The sequence below is a fragment of the Gymnogyps californianus genome, chromosome 26 (assembly GCF_018139145.2).
Source record: "Gymnogyps californianus isolate 813 chromosome 26, ASM1813914v2, whole genome shotgun sequence".
NCBI classification, from domain to species: domain Eukaryota; kingdom Metazoa; phylum Chordata; class Aves; order Accipitriformes; family Cathartidae; genus Gymnogyps; species Gymnogyps californianus.
In genome coordinates this window covers 2,679,805-2,696,495 of record NC_059496.1, presented here as the reverse complement: position 1 = coordinate 2,696,495, position 16,691 = coordinate 2,679,805, and the positions used below count along the sequence as shown (strand labels likewise).

General features: G+C 54.0%; 1 protein-coding gene and 1 non-coding gene across 2 annotated transcripts; one reads left to right on the top strand and one right to left on the bottom strand.

Moving 5' to 3' along the window:
* Positions 1-8,028: 8,028 nt before the first annotated feature.
* LOC127025998 (olfactory receptor 14J1-like) lies at positions 8,029-8,517 on the bottom strand (the record flags this gene model as incomplete). The annotated part of the gene is made up of 1 exon (XM_050911124.1): positions 8,029-8,517. A coding segment is annotated over one exon (489 nt), but the record flags the coding sequence as incomplete, so codon positions are not given.
* Positions 8,518-16,147: 7,630 nt separating this feature from the next.
* Positions 16,148-16,220, top strand: TRNAF-GAA (transfer RNA phenylalanine (anticodon GAA)). The gene has a single exon. It is a non-coding gene; the product is annotated as a tRNA-Phe (tRNA).
* Positions 16,221-16,691: the final 471 nt, after the last annotated feature.

The window sequence follows — 16,691 nt, the reverse complement described above, 5'->3', positions numbered from 1 at the left end:
GTAGGCAAGTCCATTTGTGTTAGCTCTCCAGGAATTTTCCCATTCATCTCCAGAAGTGTGTTGGTATTGTCAGGTGCTTGTGCTGTCCTATTTCCCTGCAGATGTGATAGGGAAGAAGGAGGAACCTGGCTTGTGCAGGTGCTTGTGAGGTCCTAGGTGCGTGAGTGATAGGGCAGGAGCTGGCCCTGAGCTTGAGCAGCTGCTTTTGATGTCCCATGATGCTAAGTAGCTGCTAGATTAGAAGCAGGCCCCTGCCCTGTGCAGCTGCTTACGTTCTCAGTGAGTAGTTGATAGGGCAAGAGTATGTAACTGGGTTGTGCAGGTGCTTGTGGTGTCACAGGTGGTTGAGTAGGTGTTAGGGCAGGAGGCAGTCCCTGGTTTGAGCTGCAGCATATGTTGTGAGTGGTGGAGCAGGAGGTGATAGGCCAGGAGTGTGCAGATGGCTTGTGCAGGTGCTTGTGAGGTCAGTGTTGGCTGTGTAGCAGTTAGGGCAGGAAGCTGGAGGTGGCTTGTGGAGGTGTTTGTGATGTCCCTGGTGGGTGAGTAGGTGATAGGGCAGGAGCAGGGCCCTGGCTTGTGCAGGTGCCTGCGATGTCAGTGCTGAGTGCTGAGGTGGTTGGGCAGAAGCAGGCCGCATGCTTGCGAAGGTGCTTTTGAGGTGAGTGTTTTGTGAGGATGTGAGTGGGACTGAAAGGAGAGGTGGCTTGTGGAGGTGCTTGTGTTGTGGTATTTCCGTGCAGATGTGCTAGGGCAGGAGGAGGCCCGTGGCTTGTGCAGGTGCTTGTGAGGTCCTAGGTGCATGAGTAAGTGCTAGGGTAGAAGGAAGCACTTGGATTGTTCATGTGCTTGTGATGGAAGTGATGGCTGATGGCTCGCTCACTCCCCTGTGGTGGGATGGGGGAGAGAATCGGAAGGGTAGAAGTGAGAAAACTCATGGGTTGAGATAAAGACAGTTTAACAGGTAAAGCAAAAGCCATGCACACAAGTAAAGAAAAATAAGGGATTCATTCACTACTTTCTCTTTTTCCTCTGCTGACTTCTTGTGCACCCGCAGCGTACTCACTGATGGGGCGGTGTGGGAAGCAGAAGAGGTCTTGACTCTGTGTAAGCACTGCTCAGCAGTAACTAAAACATCCCTGTGTTATCAACACTGTTCCCAGCACAAATCCAAACCATAGCCCCATACTAGCTACTATGAAGAAGACGAACTCTATCCCAGCCAAAAGCAGCACAGCAGGCACACGTGGGTGTGTCCCAGTGTGCGGCTCCCCATTTGGGAGGAGTGGGGGAGAACTGGACAGTGTCCAGGGGAAGTTTGCCAAGGTGGGAGTTGGGGCCTCAAGCACATGACCTGTGCAGAGGGACTGAGGGACCTGGGCTTCTTTGGCCCGGTGGCATGGAGGCAGTATAGGAGTAGTCTGAGAGTGATTGAAGGATGGCTTAAGAGGTGATGGAGCTTTTCCTCGTAGTGGAAAAGAGCATGAGAAAGAAAGAATGCCACTAAGTGCAGCTTGGGAGGTTGAGACTGGATATGAGGAGAACGAAATGTCACTCCAAGGGCAGTGCTGTGGTCTAATCGGCCACCCTGAGGAAATCTGGAATAGTCCATGGCTTTGTGTTTGAAGGAACGTCCAGGGAGGACGGAGAGATGTCAGTAAGGGTAGTGAGATGCTCAGATGAGAGCAAGGTGGAGGAAGCAAGGTGGATGTCTACAGCCTGCAGGGAAAGAGGCCCCGGTGTGGGACACCATAGGACAGCCAGTGGTTATGCTGATCGAGGGCTCAGGCAAGGCTAAAAGCCGCCAAGAGAGCCGAGGTCTTTCTCCCCTTGGCTGTGGCTGTTATCTTGACCACCATGGCCTACGAGGAGACACTTTAACCTTATGGCACCAGGACCTCATTCCCACTCGCCCCACCCAGGAGAGACCCATAAGCATTGTACCTGTCCTGGTTTTGGCTCGGATAGAGTTAATTTTCTTCCTAGTAGCTGGTATAGTGCAGTGTTTTGGATTTAGTAGGAAAATAATGTTGATAACACACTGCTGTTTTTAGTTGTTGCTAAGTAGTGTTTATACTAAGTCAAGGATTTTTCAGCTTCTCATGCCCAGCCAGCAAGAAGGCTGGAGAGGCACAAGGAGTTGGGAGGGGACGAAGCCAGGGCAGCTGACCCAAACTGGCCAAAGGGCTATTCCATACCATATGACATCATGCCCAGTATATAAACTGGGGGAGTTGGCTGGGAGGGGCAGATCGCGACTCAGGAACTAACCGGGCATCGGTCGGTGAGTGCTCAGCAATTGCATTGTGCCTCACTTGTTTTGTATAGTCTGATTCTTTTAGTATTACTATTATCGTATTATTATTATCATTATTTTTCATTCCTTTCTCTCCTATTAAACTGTCTTTATATTAACCCATGAGGGTTTTTTTTTTTTCCTATTCTCTCCCCCATCCCACTGGGTGCGGGGAGTGAGCGAGCGGCTGCGTAGCGCTTAGTTGCCGGCTGGTGTTACACCACAACAGTACCATAGTCCTGCAATTGGCATTGCACATCCCTGCATTGCAGTGCCCCAGGAAGAGCCCTGAGCAACATGTGAGGGACGGGATCTCCGTTCCCAGGGGCTGGGGGTCAGGGCTTGGCCCTTTGCCTTCATGGAACACAGCCAGCTTTACTCAGAATCTGTTCCTTTACATCGCCTTTATCTACTTGTCATCACTTTCTCCTGTTTTCTGCTCTAAGCAGCCCCTGGGGAGGCTTTGTCCGTAATGTCCCTCAGCGGGACCCATTAAGGCTCCAGGAAACTTTGGCGTTGGCATCTGACTTAGACATCTTGAGAGGTTTCTTCAACTTCCTCTCAGTGTCTGAGGTTCATGGACTCGGCACCAAATACACCATGGGGCTCGTTAAAACACAAGAAGCCACGTGTCTTCCCATTATTTTCTGCAAGTGTTCAAGATCTGGGCAGCTAATTGGAGAGGTTTCAGGAGTGCAGTTAAGAGATATAATCGTATGAACAGCTAGTAAAAAAAGAATTTCTCCTTTGAAATCTTTCTTTTTTTACTTTTTTCCACTCACAGCAAAAGTGTTCACAACATTTTCCAGTTGATATTGATGCAGAAGATTTCCTAATGAAATAGGAAAAGCAGGCTCCTTGAGGGCAGGCACTGCCTGGACAACATTCCTCCTCACCTCCCCAGCCCCACCCTTTCTCTCATGGGCCGCCTGGGACTCGCATCACTTCTCCTGACATCAGACTTCTCCACCCAAGTCTGCAGCTGGAGGTTACAGCCTCTTTTGCACCAACTCCCACCTGCTTTCCTTAGAGACCTGGCTGCACACAGGCACACTTTCTCTTCATTGCCACCAAAGAGAAGGAAAGCATGGTAAAATTTAACAACCAACCAACCACACTCCTCAGCTCTATGCTCCATTCAAGCTGCCTCCAGTGAGGTTCACCACCCACACGGGGTAACCTCACTGGAAATGTTTTAGACAGGGTGATAGGAAAGGATAGATATAAACAGAATGTAGGAGTTGGCTGAAGAGTCAATTAGACTGCTGAGAGACAAGGGCAGGCTTGTAACTCCCTGAAGCTCAAAGCAGCACCTGGGTGGTTGAGAGGGATCTGGCTGAGCAAGGAGTAAGGGGAGAGTGGAACAGGAGAGCAATGGAAAGGGCACAGGTCCAGATAGTCTGCTGAGAAGATGCTTTTAGACCTGGTCGTTTCATCAGGACAAGTGGAAAGATTTGGGAGATTAAATACACGGTATAATGGCCAGAGTCTCAGCAATGCAAGTACAAGGGAAGGTGCATATTTCTTCTCCTGCGATGAATATACTTCCTGGAAATTCCCATTTTGGCATGGTAGGAAAACATTGTCATTTGAGTAAAAGTATTCAGTTATCTCAGCTGGTGAAAAGGTGCTCACGTGCTTTTTAAAAGTTGCAAGCAGTTCTTCCTCTTTCCAGGCAGAGCTCAGCTGTCTGACCATGGACATGAAGTGCCACTTGCAGAGGCCCCAGTGTAGGCGAGGTGTTTGCCTGGGACTGGCCGCTGTCAGACAGGGCAGGAGGTCTCCTGCAGAAGAGCAGAGCCCCTCGGAGGCTGCTGATAGAGGCCGGGCAGAGGGTCCCAGGGCACCTGAACTGGCACCAGGCGCCTGTGTCCCTGTGACTGGAGGCATCTGTGTCCCTGTAGCTGCATCCCAGATCCGTTTGGGAAATGGCTTTTCCTTCTAAAAAAAGAAAAGGTCACAAAATCCCCCCAAAGACTGGTATATTAAATCGGAATGAACCAAAACAAGGAGGACAAGAACACAAAGAATTTCAAAAGATGAAAATTATACTAAACTATTTCTGCCCTTTAGATCTTTTTCTTTACTTCTTCATTGTTTCGGTTATTTGTCAAAATTGTCTGACCAATTCTATTATAATCAGGCCTGCAGCGTTAAAAGAGAGAGGTCTGTAGTCCAACCGTCTGTTCAAAGCAGGGTCAGGTATACATTCAGACCTGGTTGTTCAGGGCTTAATCGAGTTGGGTCTTGAAAACCTGCAAGGACGGAGGACTGTACCTTCTCCCAGGGTGACCAGTGCTTGTTCCAATGCATGGCTGGCCTTCTGGTGAAAAAGGTGAGGGCTCCCTTGCTGTGAGGTGCCCCTCAGCCATGCCTTCTCCAGGCTGAACAAGCCCAGGTTCATCAGCCTTTCCTCACAGGGAAAGTGATCCAGCCCCCTGAGCATCTTCAGGGCCCTTCACTAAACCCGCTCCAGCTTGCCAACACCTTTGCAGCACTGGGGTTGCAGAAACTGGACCCAGTGTTCTGGATGTGGTCTAACAAGTTCCAGGTAGAGGGGGAGAGTCCCTTCCCTCCATCTCCTGGCCGTGCTCCTGGTCGTAGAGCCCAGGGCCCTGCTGGCGTCCCTTGCTGCCAGGGCACGCGGCGGCCTCCTGTCCAGCTCCCTGCCCACCAAGACCTTTCCCACAGAGCTGCTCCCCAGCCAGGCAGCCCCCAGCCTGTGCCATTGCCAGGGGGAGTCCCCTGCAGGGGCAGACACTGGCACTTGTCCTTGTGGGACTTCCTGAGGTTCCTGTCAATGCGTGCTCTCCTCCTCCTTGAGCCCTTTCACTGAGCAGAGGCCTGGGAGACCTTTTTAGCAAAGACTAAGGCAAAGGCGGCATTGAGTGCCTCAGCCCCGTCTGTGTCTGCTGTTATGAACCCCTTCTCATCATTCAGCAGCCTGTGCCTTGTCCAGCCTTTTACTGCAAACACAGTGGCTGAAGCTCTTCATTTGGCTCTTGATGTCGCCTGCAGCCCCCATCAGCTCCAGGTGAGCTTTGCCTTTCCGAAACACAGACCTGCATGCTCAGGTCATCTTTCTAAATTCCTCCTTCATAGCCTGTCCTTGCTTCCACCTCCTGATCGTTGTGTTAGGGCTCCAACCTGTGACCCGTTCCTGCGCCAGCACAGCCCCACTGCCCAACACATGCTCCCACGGCCCCCCTCATCGGACACTGCACAGGACAGGGTGTGTTTGGGGTAGGGAAACGTCCCCCACCAGAGTCCCCATAGCAGACCTCAGTGTCCATCCCCACCAGCCCTCCTTCTTTTGCAGCCCCCCAGTGCCTGGCCCCAGCCAAGCCCCAACCGTGTCCCACACAAGAGTTCACAGACAGCCCTGCTCTGGGGTCTGCCAAGGTCTGGGTAAGAAGAAAGGCCACAGAGCAAAACCATCCATAAACTGGGATGAGGGGCCAGTGCTGGAAATATGCGATGGGAGAGGCTGGGGGGTGAGGAATGCCCTGGGGCACCTTGTCGGTGTGTCCATGCCACCAAGGCACAGACCGGCCTCCTCTCTCCTGCAGCTGCATGTCTCGGCTCCCTTCCAGGAGTCTGGGCTCTGCACCACACACCCACTGGAGCGTGTCCTCACCCTGCATGGTCAAACATCAAAGCTAACATTGATGTTGTCCTCTCCTGGGCACATTCCAGCCCCACCTAGCCTCTCCCCAGCTCTTCCCACCTCCCCTGCCTGCTCCCCAGCCCAGCCCCGCAGAGCAGCCCAGTGTGGGCTGGCCCCATGGCAGTGCCCACTGCATGGTGCTGCAGAGCTCTGGGCATTAACCCCCCAGCCCCAGCCCTCTGAAGGGCACAGCGGCTGCTGGGGGGCAGGGAGGGGTGTCAGGCTCCCCATCAGCCCCAGGGGTGGAGGTTCACCATGGCATGAGGAAATGGAGGTCAGTGAAACTGGAGGACTCCTGGTCTCGGGTCCAGGAGATGCCCACCACACACTGACTGTGCCCCCTCAGTGTCAGCCCCTCTCCCCAGGCCAGCACAGGAGTCCTGGGCAGGTGACAGAGCAGCCGGCCCTGAGCTGGGGCCTGCAGAAAGAGGTTTCTCTTTTTCATTCATTCCTCCCTGCAGGCACACAAATGCTCCCTTGCTCTTCTCCAGGGTCCTCCCTGCTCCCCAGAGAGCCTTTCCCAGGTGAGCGTGTCCGTGCTGGCCTGGCCGGCCGTTCCTGGCTCCCTCCCTGGGCTCCCTGCAGGGCCCCAAGCTTGCGGTGCTGCTCTGCAGAGCAAGGGGACTATGGTGCCCTGAGGTCACGGGGTGACCCTCCACTGGCCGTGCTGCTGGGGGAGGGAAGCAGACCCAGGCAGACGGGGTTCACTGCTGCCGAGGCCCTTTCCATCTTCCCTTGATGGCTCCAGGGCCAAGGAAGGGCTAGGCAGAACCATGGGGTGTCTCCACTGGCAGAAAAGGCAAGGGAGGTCTGCACTAGATCCAGCCCGTGGGATTTCCAAGAGGGTGTCCTGAGCCACTCTCCAGTCTTGTGTCCCTTTGCCTTCTGGCTCCTCACAGCCTCTCCTGGCATTGCAGGGCCCTCATTAGCCCATGGTGTCCTCAGATTCACCTTTTCCTCCAGAAGACTCCACCTTGGACAGTCACTCCTTTTATGAGGTGCCACACACTGACCACCCACACTCACATGCTGTCCCTGGAGATCCCCTGAGCAACCCTGGCAGCTCCCAATTCCTCTCCAGGACGGCATCTGTCATCACCCCCACTGCAGGTGGGACAGTGCCAGGCAGATACATCAAAGAGCAGTTGCTGTCTGCATGGACATGTGCAACCAAGAAGGGAGGTCTTTGTCCAGCCCTTGGTCCCTAACAGATCCCCCTGGGACTCGGAGCTTGTCCCCGTGGAGAACCCCAGAAGAGCAAAAGACCTTTTGAGGGAGCAGCTCCTTGGGTGTATTCCTGACACCAGCTTTGGAAGAGGCCTCCAGCCTTCTGGCCCTGCCCTGAAGAGCCCCTTTGGTTATGGTGGTGCTTGCACGGAGGCCAGCTCTGACACAGTGGTTCCCATTGCCCGCTCCTGCCTGCAGCCACAGGGATGCCACTGTGGACACAACGGGACTGTCAGAAGTTACACAAGAGCCTAGGGGTAACACAAATGCAAGGGTACGGCGGGAGAGTGTGGAAGTGAGGCGAGAGCAGCACTGAAAAGGCCACGTCCTGCTGCTGTCCTTGGCCATGGCTCCAGGGAAGCTGCTGCCCCAACTCACAGGCAGCAGAGAGGCAGTGCCCGCCGAGGCGGAGAGGGGCAGCCCCGAGGGCCACTGGGGCTGCTCGTCCATGGGGCAGCTGGGCCCTTGGCTCCTGAATCCCTTCTGCCTGCTGGGGCTGGGCCCCAAGCTCCAGAGGAGATCAAAGAGATGAGAGGAGAGGCAAATGATTACGTTCTGGCTTCTTTCTCTATGCAAAGAGCCTGGTTCCTGATGTACATTAGGTTTACCAGACAGAAAAAAAAGGTTCTAAACTTAAGAAGAAGTTGTATGAACAATATATAATGACAACGAATATTCTCACAGGTTTAACAAACAAATACAAAAGAAAGAGAAGAACAAAAGATAGGCTGGGATTTTCCTGAATTGCTGGGAGTTAGATGAGGATGGTGGGCACCTTATTAAAGCTGGAATAATGTGTATTCCTGTACTTTCCTCAGGGCATCCTTGATCTCCTTGTTCCTCATGCTGTAGATGAGGGGTTCACTGCTGGAGGCCCCACCGAGTACAGAAATGACACCACCAGGTCCAAGGATGGGGAGGAGATGGAAGGTGCCTTCAGGTAGGCGAACATTACAGTGCTGAGGAACAGGGAGACCCCGGCCAGGTGAGGGAGGCACGTGGAAAAGGCTTTGTGCCGTCCCTGCTCAGAGGGGATCCTCAGCACAGCCCTGAAGATCTGCACATAGGACAGCACAATGAAAACAAAACAACCCCAAAAATAGAAAAGCATTAAAAGCAAGAAGCCACGTTCCCTGAGGTAGGAGTGTGAGCAGGAGAGCTTGAGGATCTGGGGGATTTCACAGAAGAACTGGTTAAGGGCATTGCCTTGGCAGAGTGGTAGTGAAAATGTATTGGCAGTGTGCAGCAGAGCACGGAGAAACCCACTGCCCCAGGCAGCTGCTGCCATGTGGACACAAGCTCTGCTGCCCAGGAGGGTCCCATAGTGCAGGGGTTTGCAGATGGCAACGTAGCGGTCATAGGCCATGACAGTGAGAAGATAAAACTCTGCTGACATCAAAAAGACAAAGCGAAAGACCTGTGCAGCACATCCCAAGTAGGAGATGGCCCTGGTGTCCCAGAGGGAATTGGCCTGGCTTTGGGGACAGTGGTGGAGATGGAGCCCAGGTCAAGGAGGGAGAGGTTGAGGAGGAAGAAGTACATGGGGGTGTGGAGGCGGTGGTCGCAGGCTATGGCGGTGATGATGAGGGTGTTCCCAGGAAGGCAGCCAGGTAGATGCCCAGGAAGAGCCAGAAGTGCAAGAGCTGCAGCTCCCGTGCGTCTGCAAACACCAGGAAGAGAGATTCGGTTGTGGAGCTGCCGTTGGACATTTGCTTCCTCTGGGCATGGGGACCTGTCGAAGGAGGAAAAGGCAGTGAAGGGTTAGGACTGACTTCTCTGAGCAAAACTTACTCCGTTTCTCACAGAACACCCCCACCCCCCAGCCTCTGCTCTTCCAGAGAGACCTTCCTGCAGCTCCCTGGCTGGAGCTCTGCTTTTTGGTGGCTGAGGGTGCAATGGGGAGCAAGGGATCCTGCTGTGGGCTCTGGAGGAGTCACTCCTGCTGTGCACCAACAGGCAGAGAGGAACCCGGAGCGATCGCTGTTTAAATCCCCTCATGAAATCAAAGAGATTTCAGCATTGCCCCTCCCAATTCACCTGCCTGCAGAGCAGAGCTGTGGGGGTTTGGTTGTCTGGCTTTTGCTCCTGTTGCCCTGTCCTACCTGAGGAGTGCTTTTTGAAGGCAGACAGCCTTGGCATTTCTGCTACGCTACGAGTGCTACATTGAGAGTCCTGGGATGCAAACAGGCAGACCCTTAGTGCAGAGTGAGGAGAGCCAGCCTGTCCATCAGACTTGCTCTCAGCTGCCCTGGGCTTGCACCTCTTCCATCTGGAGGAGATCACACCCAGCTGTTCCCTTGAAAGGAAACTGGATACTGCTGAGAGCAGAGGAATCCAGTTTAAACCTCCCCTCCCCAGGGAAGATCTAGGAGCTTTTTGATTCCTTGAAGCTGGGGTGTCTGGCAAAAAGAGTCAGCTTTATCCCCACCCCATGGACAGACAGCATTGCCCAGAGAGCCACAGGCTAGAAGGGGGCTTGGGCGTCCTGCTCCCATGGAGACATCTTCATGGCAGGAGCTGCAGGGCCAGTTGCTGAGCTGCAGCTGAGACCCCCATCCCAGAGAGCCTGAAAACAAGAGCAGCAGCAGCGGGGGCAGGTGGAGAAAGAAGGAGAAATGCCCCAATGCTTCTGCCAAGGGAGGCAAGGCGAGGGAGGGAGAGATGGCGCTCAGGAGAGTCTCCTCTGCTGGAGCTCGGGGCTGCAGAGGAGGCAGCTCCTGCCCTGGATCCCAGGGCCTTGAGGGCAGAGGCTCTGCTGGGTGGAAGAGGAGACCAGGGGGGCTTGGTAGGTAAAACACATGTTCACTGAAGGGCTAACAGGGCAGTGCCCAAATACCTGCCCCACCAGCCGTTGCTGTCAGCCGGTTTCTCTCCCTCCCTGCCAAGGCCTCTGGTGCCTGGAGCTGTCCCTGCCGGGAGCCCTTTCTCTTTCCCCTTATCTCCCCCCTGTCAGTGCTCACAGAGCCCATCCCACCCACTGTGTGCTCAGCTCTGCCCTGAAGACCCTCCTGGCAGCAGGACACTGCCCAGGGGCATCTCTGTGTTGGCAAGTCAGGTCAGAGAAACCCTGAAGAGAGGAGGGAGCTTTCTGTTGGCCAATGAATGGGTGAAGGAACTTGATCCAGTTCCTCAAAGACCTACTGATCTGTCAGTGTCATGCCGTAGGAGTCTCCTTCTCTTGCCCAAACCTGACAGCTGCATTGCTATTCCCCCCCAGCCACAGCAGGAAACCGAAAGCACAGACCCTGGAAAGCACCTTTCCTTCCAGGTAGCCCCTGCCTTGATGTGCTTCTTGAAAAGCTGCCTCTGCCAGTGTTGTGGGGGTGATGTGCAGCTGTGAGCAGCCCTGAGCCAGGCAGCACCCTCCTGACAGCAGAAGGACCCTGCCCTGATGGGGGTCTCTCCTTCCACCCACAGCTTCTCCCACAGTGCCATGGGAGCTCCCCGGGCAGGCTGAGCGCTGACCCTGGCAGGCGGCAGAGTCCCTGCCCCAGCACACAGCCCCCTGGGGTGCAGGGACCCTGCTCTGAAGGACAGCCCTGGGCACCCCTGGCTGCACACCCAGCTTCACAGCCCTGCAGCCGTCCCTGGGAGAAGGCAGCGGTCATGCCCTGTCCTCTGATGGTGCAGCAGGGATCCCTGCTCTGGAGCAGGTCCTCCTCCTCTATACAGGAATGAGATTCCTGTGGGCCATGCCAGCTTTACGAGATCCCTCCACAACTGCAGCTGCATTGCCCTGCACCCAGAGACTTACTGTGTCAAGGGCCCCGAAGATTTCTCCTCCTTTGAGCTCTCAGCACCTCCCCCTCCTGACTGCCTTTAAACCTTTCTCTGCCTCACTCCTCTCCCCTCGGTGCCTGCAGGCAGTGCCCTCAGCCCTGCTGCGCTTTGCAGAGGAGCTGCTCCTGGCAGAGCTGTCTCTCTGCAGTGCTGCCCACTTGCCATGAGCTCCCTCACCTCCCAGGAGTCCGGCACAGCCTGGCAGCAGAGGAGCAGCCCAAGGCATTTAATGACCCCTTCGGTGGGTTTGGTGCCGAGTCCATGAACCTCAGACACTGAGAGGAAGTTGAAGAAACTTCTCAAGAAGTCAAGTCAGATGCCAACTCCGAAGTTTCTTGGAGCCTTAATGGGTCCCGCTGAGGGACACTACGGACAAAGCCTCCCCAGGGGCTGCTTAGAGCAGAAAACAGGAGAAGTGATGACAAGTAGAGAAAGGCAATGTAAAGGAACAGATTCTGAAGTAAACTTTCACGTGTTCCTTGAAGGCAAAGGGCCTAAGCCCTGACCTACCAGCCCCTGGGAAGGGAGATCCTTTGTCCCTCACATGTTGCGTGGCCTCCTGGGGCAGTGTGGTCGTGGGGATGTGCAATGCCAAGAGGCAGGACTACGGTACAATCCCTCCCAGGCTCCCAGGTGGGGAAAGGGGAGGCAATGAGACCCTAGCGCTGTAAGGAGAAGGTGCTTGATCATAGGCATCAGTGGCAGAGACAACAGCCAGAGCCAAGGGAAGAGAACGAGCTGATCTGTTTGGGGGCTTCTCAGACTTTTTCATCCCTCTAGCAATCTCCACCACAGGCTATCCGACAGGTGTCCCACACCTGCACCTCTTTCTCTATAGGCTGTAGACATAGAATCATCGACTCATAGAATCATTTAGGTTGGAAAAGACCCTTAAGATCGTTGAGTCCAACCTAACCTAACACTACCAAGTCCACCACTAAACCAGGTCCCTAATGCCACGTCTACATGTCTTTTAAATATCTCCAGGGATGGTGACTCAACCACTTCCCTGGCAGCCTGTTCCAATGCTTAATAGCCCTTTCGGTGAAGAAATTTTTCCTAATATCCAATCTAAAGCTCCCCTGGTGCACTTGAGGCCATTTCCTCTTGTCCTATCGCTTGCTGCTTGGGAGAAGAGACTGACCCCCACCTCGCTACAACCTCCTTTCAGGTAGTTGTTAGAGAGCATAAGGGTCTCCCCTCAGCCTCCTTTTCTCCAGGACTAGACAACCCAGCTCCCTCAGCCGTTCTCACAGGACTGTTCTCTAGACCCTTCGCCATCTTCTTTGACCCTTCTTTGGACACAGTCCAGCACCTCAATGTCTTTCTTGTAGTGAGTGACCCAAAAATGAACACAGTATTTGAGGTGCGGCCTCACCAGTGCGAGTACAGGGGACGTCACTTCCCTAGTTCCTGCTGGCCACACTATTTCTGATACAAGCCAGGATGCTATTGGTCTTCTTGGCCACCTGGGCACACTGCTGGCTCATCTTCAGCTGGCTGTCGAACCAACAGCCCAGGTCCTTTTCTGCTGGGCAGCTTTTCCAGCCACTCTTCCCCAAGCCTGAGCTTGCATGGGTTGTTGTGACCCAAGTGCAGGACCTGGTACTTAGCCTGGCGGAACCTCATAAAATTGGCCTCGGCCCCTCGATCCAGCCTGCCAGATCCCTCTGTAGAGCTTTCTACCTCAGCGATCAACACTCCCGCCCAGCTTGCTGTCATCTGCAAACTTACGAGGTGCCTCCGATCCGCATTGCCAGATCATTGATAAAGATATTAAGCAGAACTGGCCCCAATACTGAGCCCTGGGGAACACCTCTTGTGACCAGCCGCCAACACTGGATTGAACTCCTTTCACCACAACTCTTTGGCCCGGCCAGCCAGCCATTTTTTACCCAGTGAAGAGTACCCTTCCAAGCCATGAGCAGCCAGTTTCTCCAGGAGAATGCTGGGAAACAATGTCAAAGGCTTTACTAAAGTCTAGGTAGACAACATCCACAGCCTTTCCCTCATCCACTAAGGGTCACCTTGTCAAGAAGGAGATCAGGTTAGTCAAGCAGGACCTGCCTTTCATAAAGCCATGCTGACTGGGCCTGATCGCCTGGTTGTCCTGTACGTGTCGTGTGATGGCACTCAAGGTGATCTGCTCCATAACCTTCCCTGGCACCAGATCAGACTGAGAGGCCTGTAGTTCCCTGGATCCTCCTTCCAGTCCTTCTTGTTGATGGGCATACATTTGCTAACCTCCAGTCAACTGGGACCTCACCAGTTAGCCAGGACTGCTGATAAATGATGGAAAGTGGCTTGGTGAGCACTTTTACCAGCTCCCTCAGTGCCTTGGGTGGATCCTGTCCGGCCCCATAGACTTGTGTGTGTCTAAGTGGTTTAGCAGGTGCTAACCATTTCCCCTTGGATTACGGGGGCTTCATTCTGCTCCCTGTCTTGCAGCTCAGGGGCCTGGGTACCCAGAGAACAACTGGTCTTACTATTAAAGACTGAAGCAAAGAAGGTTTGAAGGACCTCAACCTTTTCCTCATGCTTTGTCACTCTGTTTCCCCCTGCATCCAATAAAGGATGGAGATTCTCCTTAGCCCTCCTTTTGTTGCTAATGTATTTATAGAAACATTTTTTCATGTCTTTTATGGCAGTAGCCAGATTAAGTTCTAGTTGGGCTTTGGCCCTTCTAATTTTCTCCCTGCATAACCTCAGGACATCCTTGTAGTCCTCCTGAGTGGCCTGCCCCTCTTCCAAAGGTCATAAACTCTCTTTTTTCCGGAGTTCCAGCCAAAGCTCTCTGTTGAGCCAGGCCAGTCTTCTTCCCCGCTGGCTCGTCTTTCGGCACATGGGGATGGCCTGCTCCTGTGCCTTTAAGATTTCCTTCTTGAAGAATGTCCAGCCTTCCTGGACTCCTTTGCCCTTCAGGACTGCCTCCCAAGGGACTCTGTCAACCAGTCTCCTAAACAGGCCAAAGTCTGCCCTCCAGAAGTCCAGGTAGCAGTTCTGCTGACCCCCCTCCTTACTTCTCCTTGAATCAAAAACTCTATCATTTTGTGATCGCTATGCCCAAGACGGCCTCCAACCATCACATCACCCACAAGGCCTTCTCTGTTCACAAACAACAGGTCCAGTGGGGCGCCTTCCGTAGTTGGCTCCCTCACCAGCTGTGTCAGGAAGTTCTCTTCCACACACTGCAGGAACCACCGAGACTGTTTCCTCTCTGCTGCATTCCAGCAGACATCTGGTAAGTTGAACTCCCCCACAAGAACAAGGGCTAGCGCTTGTGAGACCTCTCCCAGCTGCTTGGAGAATATTTCGTCTGCCTCTTCATCTGGTTGGGTGGTCTACAACAGACTCCCACCATGATATCTGCCTTGTTGGCCTTCCCCCTGATTCTTACCCAGAAACACTCAACCCTGTCATTACCATCATCAAGCTCTAGACAGTCAAAACACTCCCTAACATACAGGGCTACCCCACCGCCTCTCCTTCCTTGCCTATCCCTTCTGAAGAGTTCATAGCCATCCATTGCAGCACTCCAGTTGTGCAAGTCATCCCACCATGGCATTTCTGTGATGGCACCTAGATCATAGTTTCCTGCTGCACAATGGCTTCCAGCTCCTCCTGTTTGTTGCCCATGCTGCTTGCATTGATGTAGATGCACTTCAGTTGGGCTATCAATCCCGCCCCCTTTTTGGGGGAGAAGCCATCATTCCTACATGACCATTCTCAGGCGCTTCCGTGGTTTCTAACACATCCATAACCCTTCCATCTTTACTGCCGCATGGATCTCCATCCCCTACCTCCACTGAGATGGCAGACCAAAGGACCTCGCTAGCCCATTGTTCCATCAAACACTGGTGTGCTGCCCCAGGCTTATCTCTAGGGAGCCTGCTTTTATCCCTTTCCCCCTTCAACTCTAGTTTAAAGCTGTTCCAATGAGCCCTGCTACCTCCGTCTTTTTTTCTTTATGGAAGCAGTTTTGACGCAGGGTGTAGGCCGACTTAACCTCAGCGACACCTCCAAGCTAGATGAACCATCGTCCTTGTTATTGTTCGGTGCCACTTGCAGAGCCTGTACCTATTGTGCAAGGGCATCTGGGAGGGTGGGGTCTCGTCAGAGAGGAGATGCGCCTGCTGTACTGGGCAGGAACTTGTCGCCGTTGCCCCCTATCCCTTAAGTCCCTGTGTTCAGGCAGGCGGAGAGAGATAGGGAATCCTCCATCTCATGCGTCCTGTCTGCCTGTTGGGCCTGTCCCAGGGAAGGCAGGGTGCGATTCCAGTAGTCTATCTCTCTCTCGCACTCCCTGATACTCCGCAACCTACTCACCTCCTCCTGGAGCTCTGTCACTAAGCGGAGAGTTCCTCTAGCTGGGCGCACCTCCTGCCCCCAGTACAGGAAAGACATTGATCAGCTGGAGCAAGTTCAGTGAAGGGGCACCAATACAGGGGGCTGGAGAACTTTCCACCTGAGGAAAGGCTGAGGGAACACTGTTCAGTATGGAGATGAGAAGGCTTTGGGAAACCTCATGGGAGCATTCCAGTACCTATGAGGCAATTCAGAAAATAGAGCCAGGCTCTTCATCATGGTGCATGGTGGGAAGATGAGAGGCAAGGGACAAAAGTTGAAAGAATGTTCAGGCAGGAGATGAAGACCATGAGGTCATGAGGTCATAACCATGAGGTCACTTACGCACTGGAAGAGGTTGCCCTGAGAAGTTGTGCAGTCCCAATCCTTGGAGGTTTTCAAGCCTTCTTTCCCCCTAAATATCATCTCCAAACATTGAACAAAAGACTCTTGCTCATGCAAGAATGAAGGAAAAGCCTAAGGCACCAGCAAAAGCTCTGCCTCCCCTGGGCCCTCTCTTCCCTATGAGAGAGGTCTTCCACCAACCCCACACTTCTTCCACCCTCAGCCTTTGCAGCTGCATGTGCCTGGCCTGCCCACTTGCCTTCACCACCATCACCTTTGTAACTGAGGCCTGAGGCATATTGGCTCTGCTGAAGGCTGGCACCCACCCCACACCTGGAGTCCACCTGGCCATGGAGGCAGGGAGAGGCCAGGTCCACTGTGCCCGGTGCTGGGCACAGCTTTTTCCTGGAATGTCCCCAAGGAGCTCTCCTCGTGTGTGCCAGCCTGTGGCCTGGCAGGGGTGGAATTGGGACAAGGGCTGCTGGGGCAGGGCTGAAGTAGCTCAGCTGGGAGAGCGTTAGACTGAAGATCTAAAGGTCCCTGGTTCAACCCCGGGCTTCAGCAATGATTTTCTCCCTTTGATTTTGCAGAACCTATCTGCCTTCTTCCATCCTGCCCCAGCAGGATGCTCTCCCAGAGCAGAGCGTACTGCCCATGGGGGAGGCCACCCCCCCAGTCCCAGGGAGAGGCACTCCCTGCGCTGAGGCCTGAATGGCAGCATCCTCCCTCCAGAGGTCTGTCACAGCGAGACCTCTGATGTGCCAGGGACAGCTGACAAAGCCATGCTGAGGATGGTCCCTTGTGGTGCATTGGCTCCTGAATTGTCCAGTCACAAGCTGCCTGAGCAGAGTTTCTTGGCCCCTTTGCCCCCTGCTGCAATGTTGATGAAACACAGATGTGCTCCTCTCTGGGCATCAGCAGGGAGACACGCAGCACAGGGGGACCCCTTGGGGGCCCCACATGAACATCCCTCTGCATTGGCTCCTCGCTGCTGCAGGGGCACAGGTCGGGACAGAAATGCCAGCCGTGGCTCCC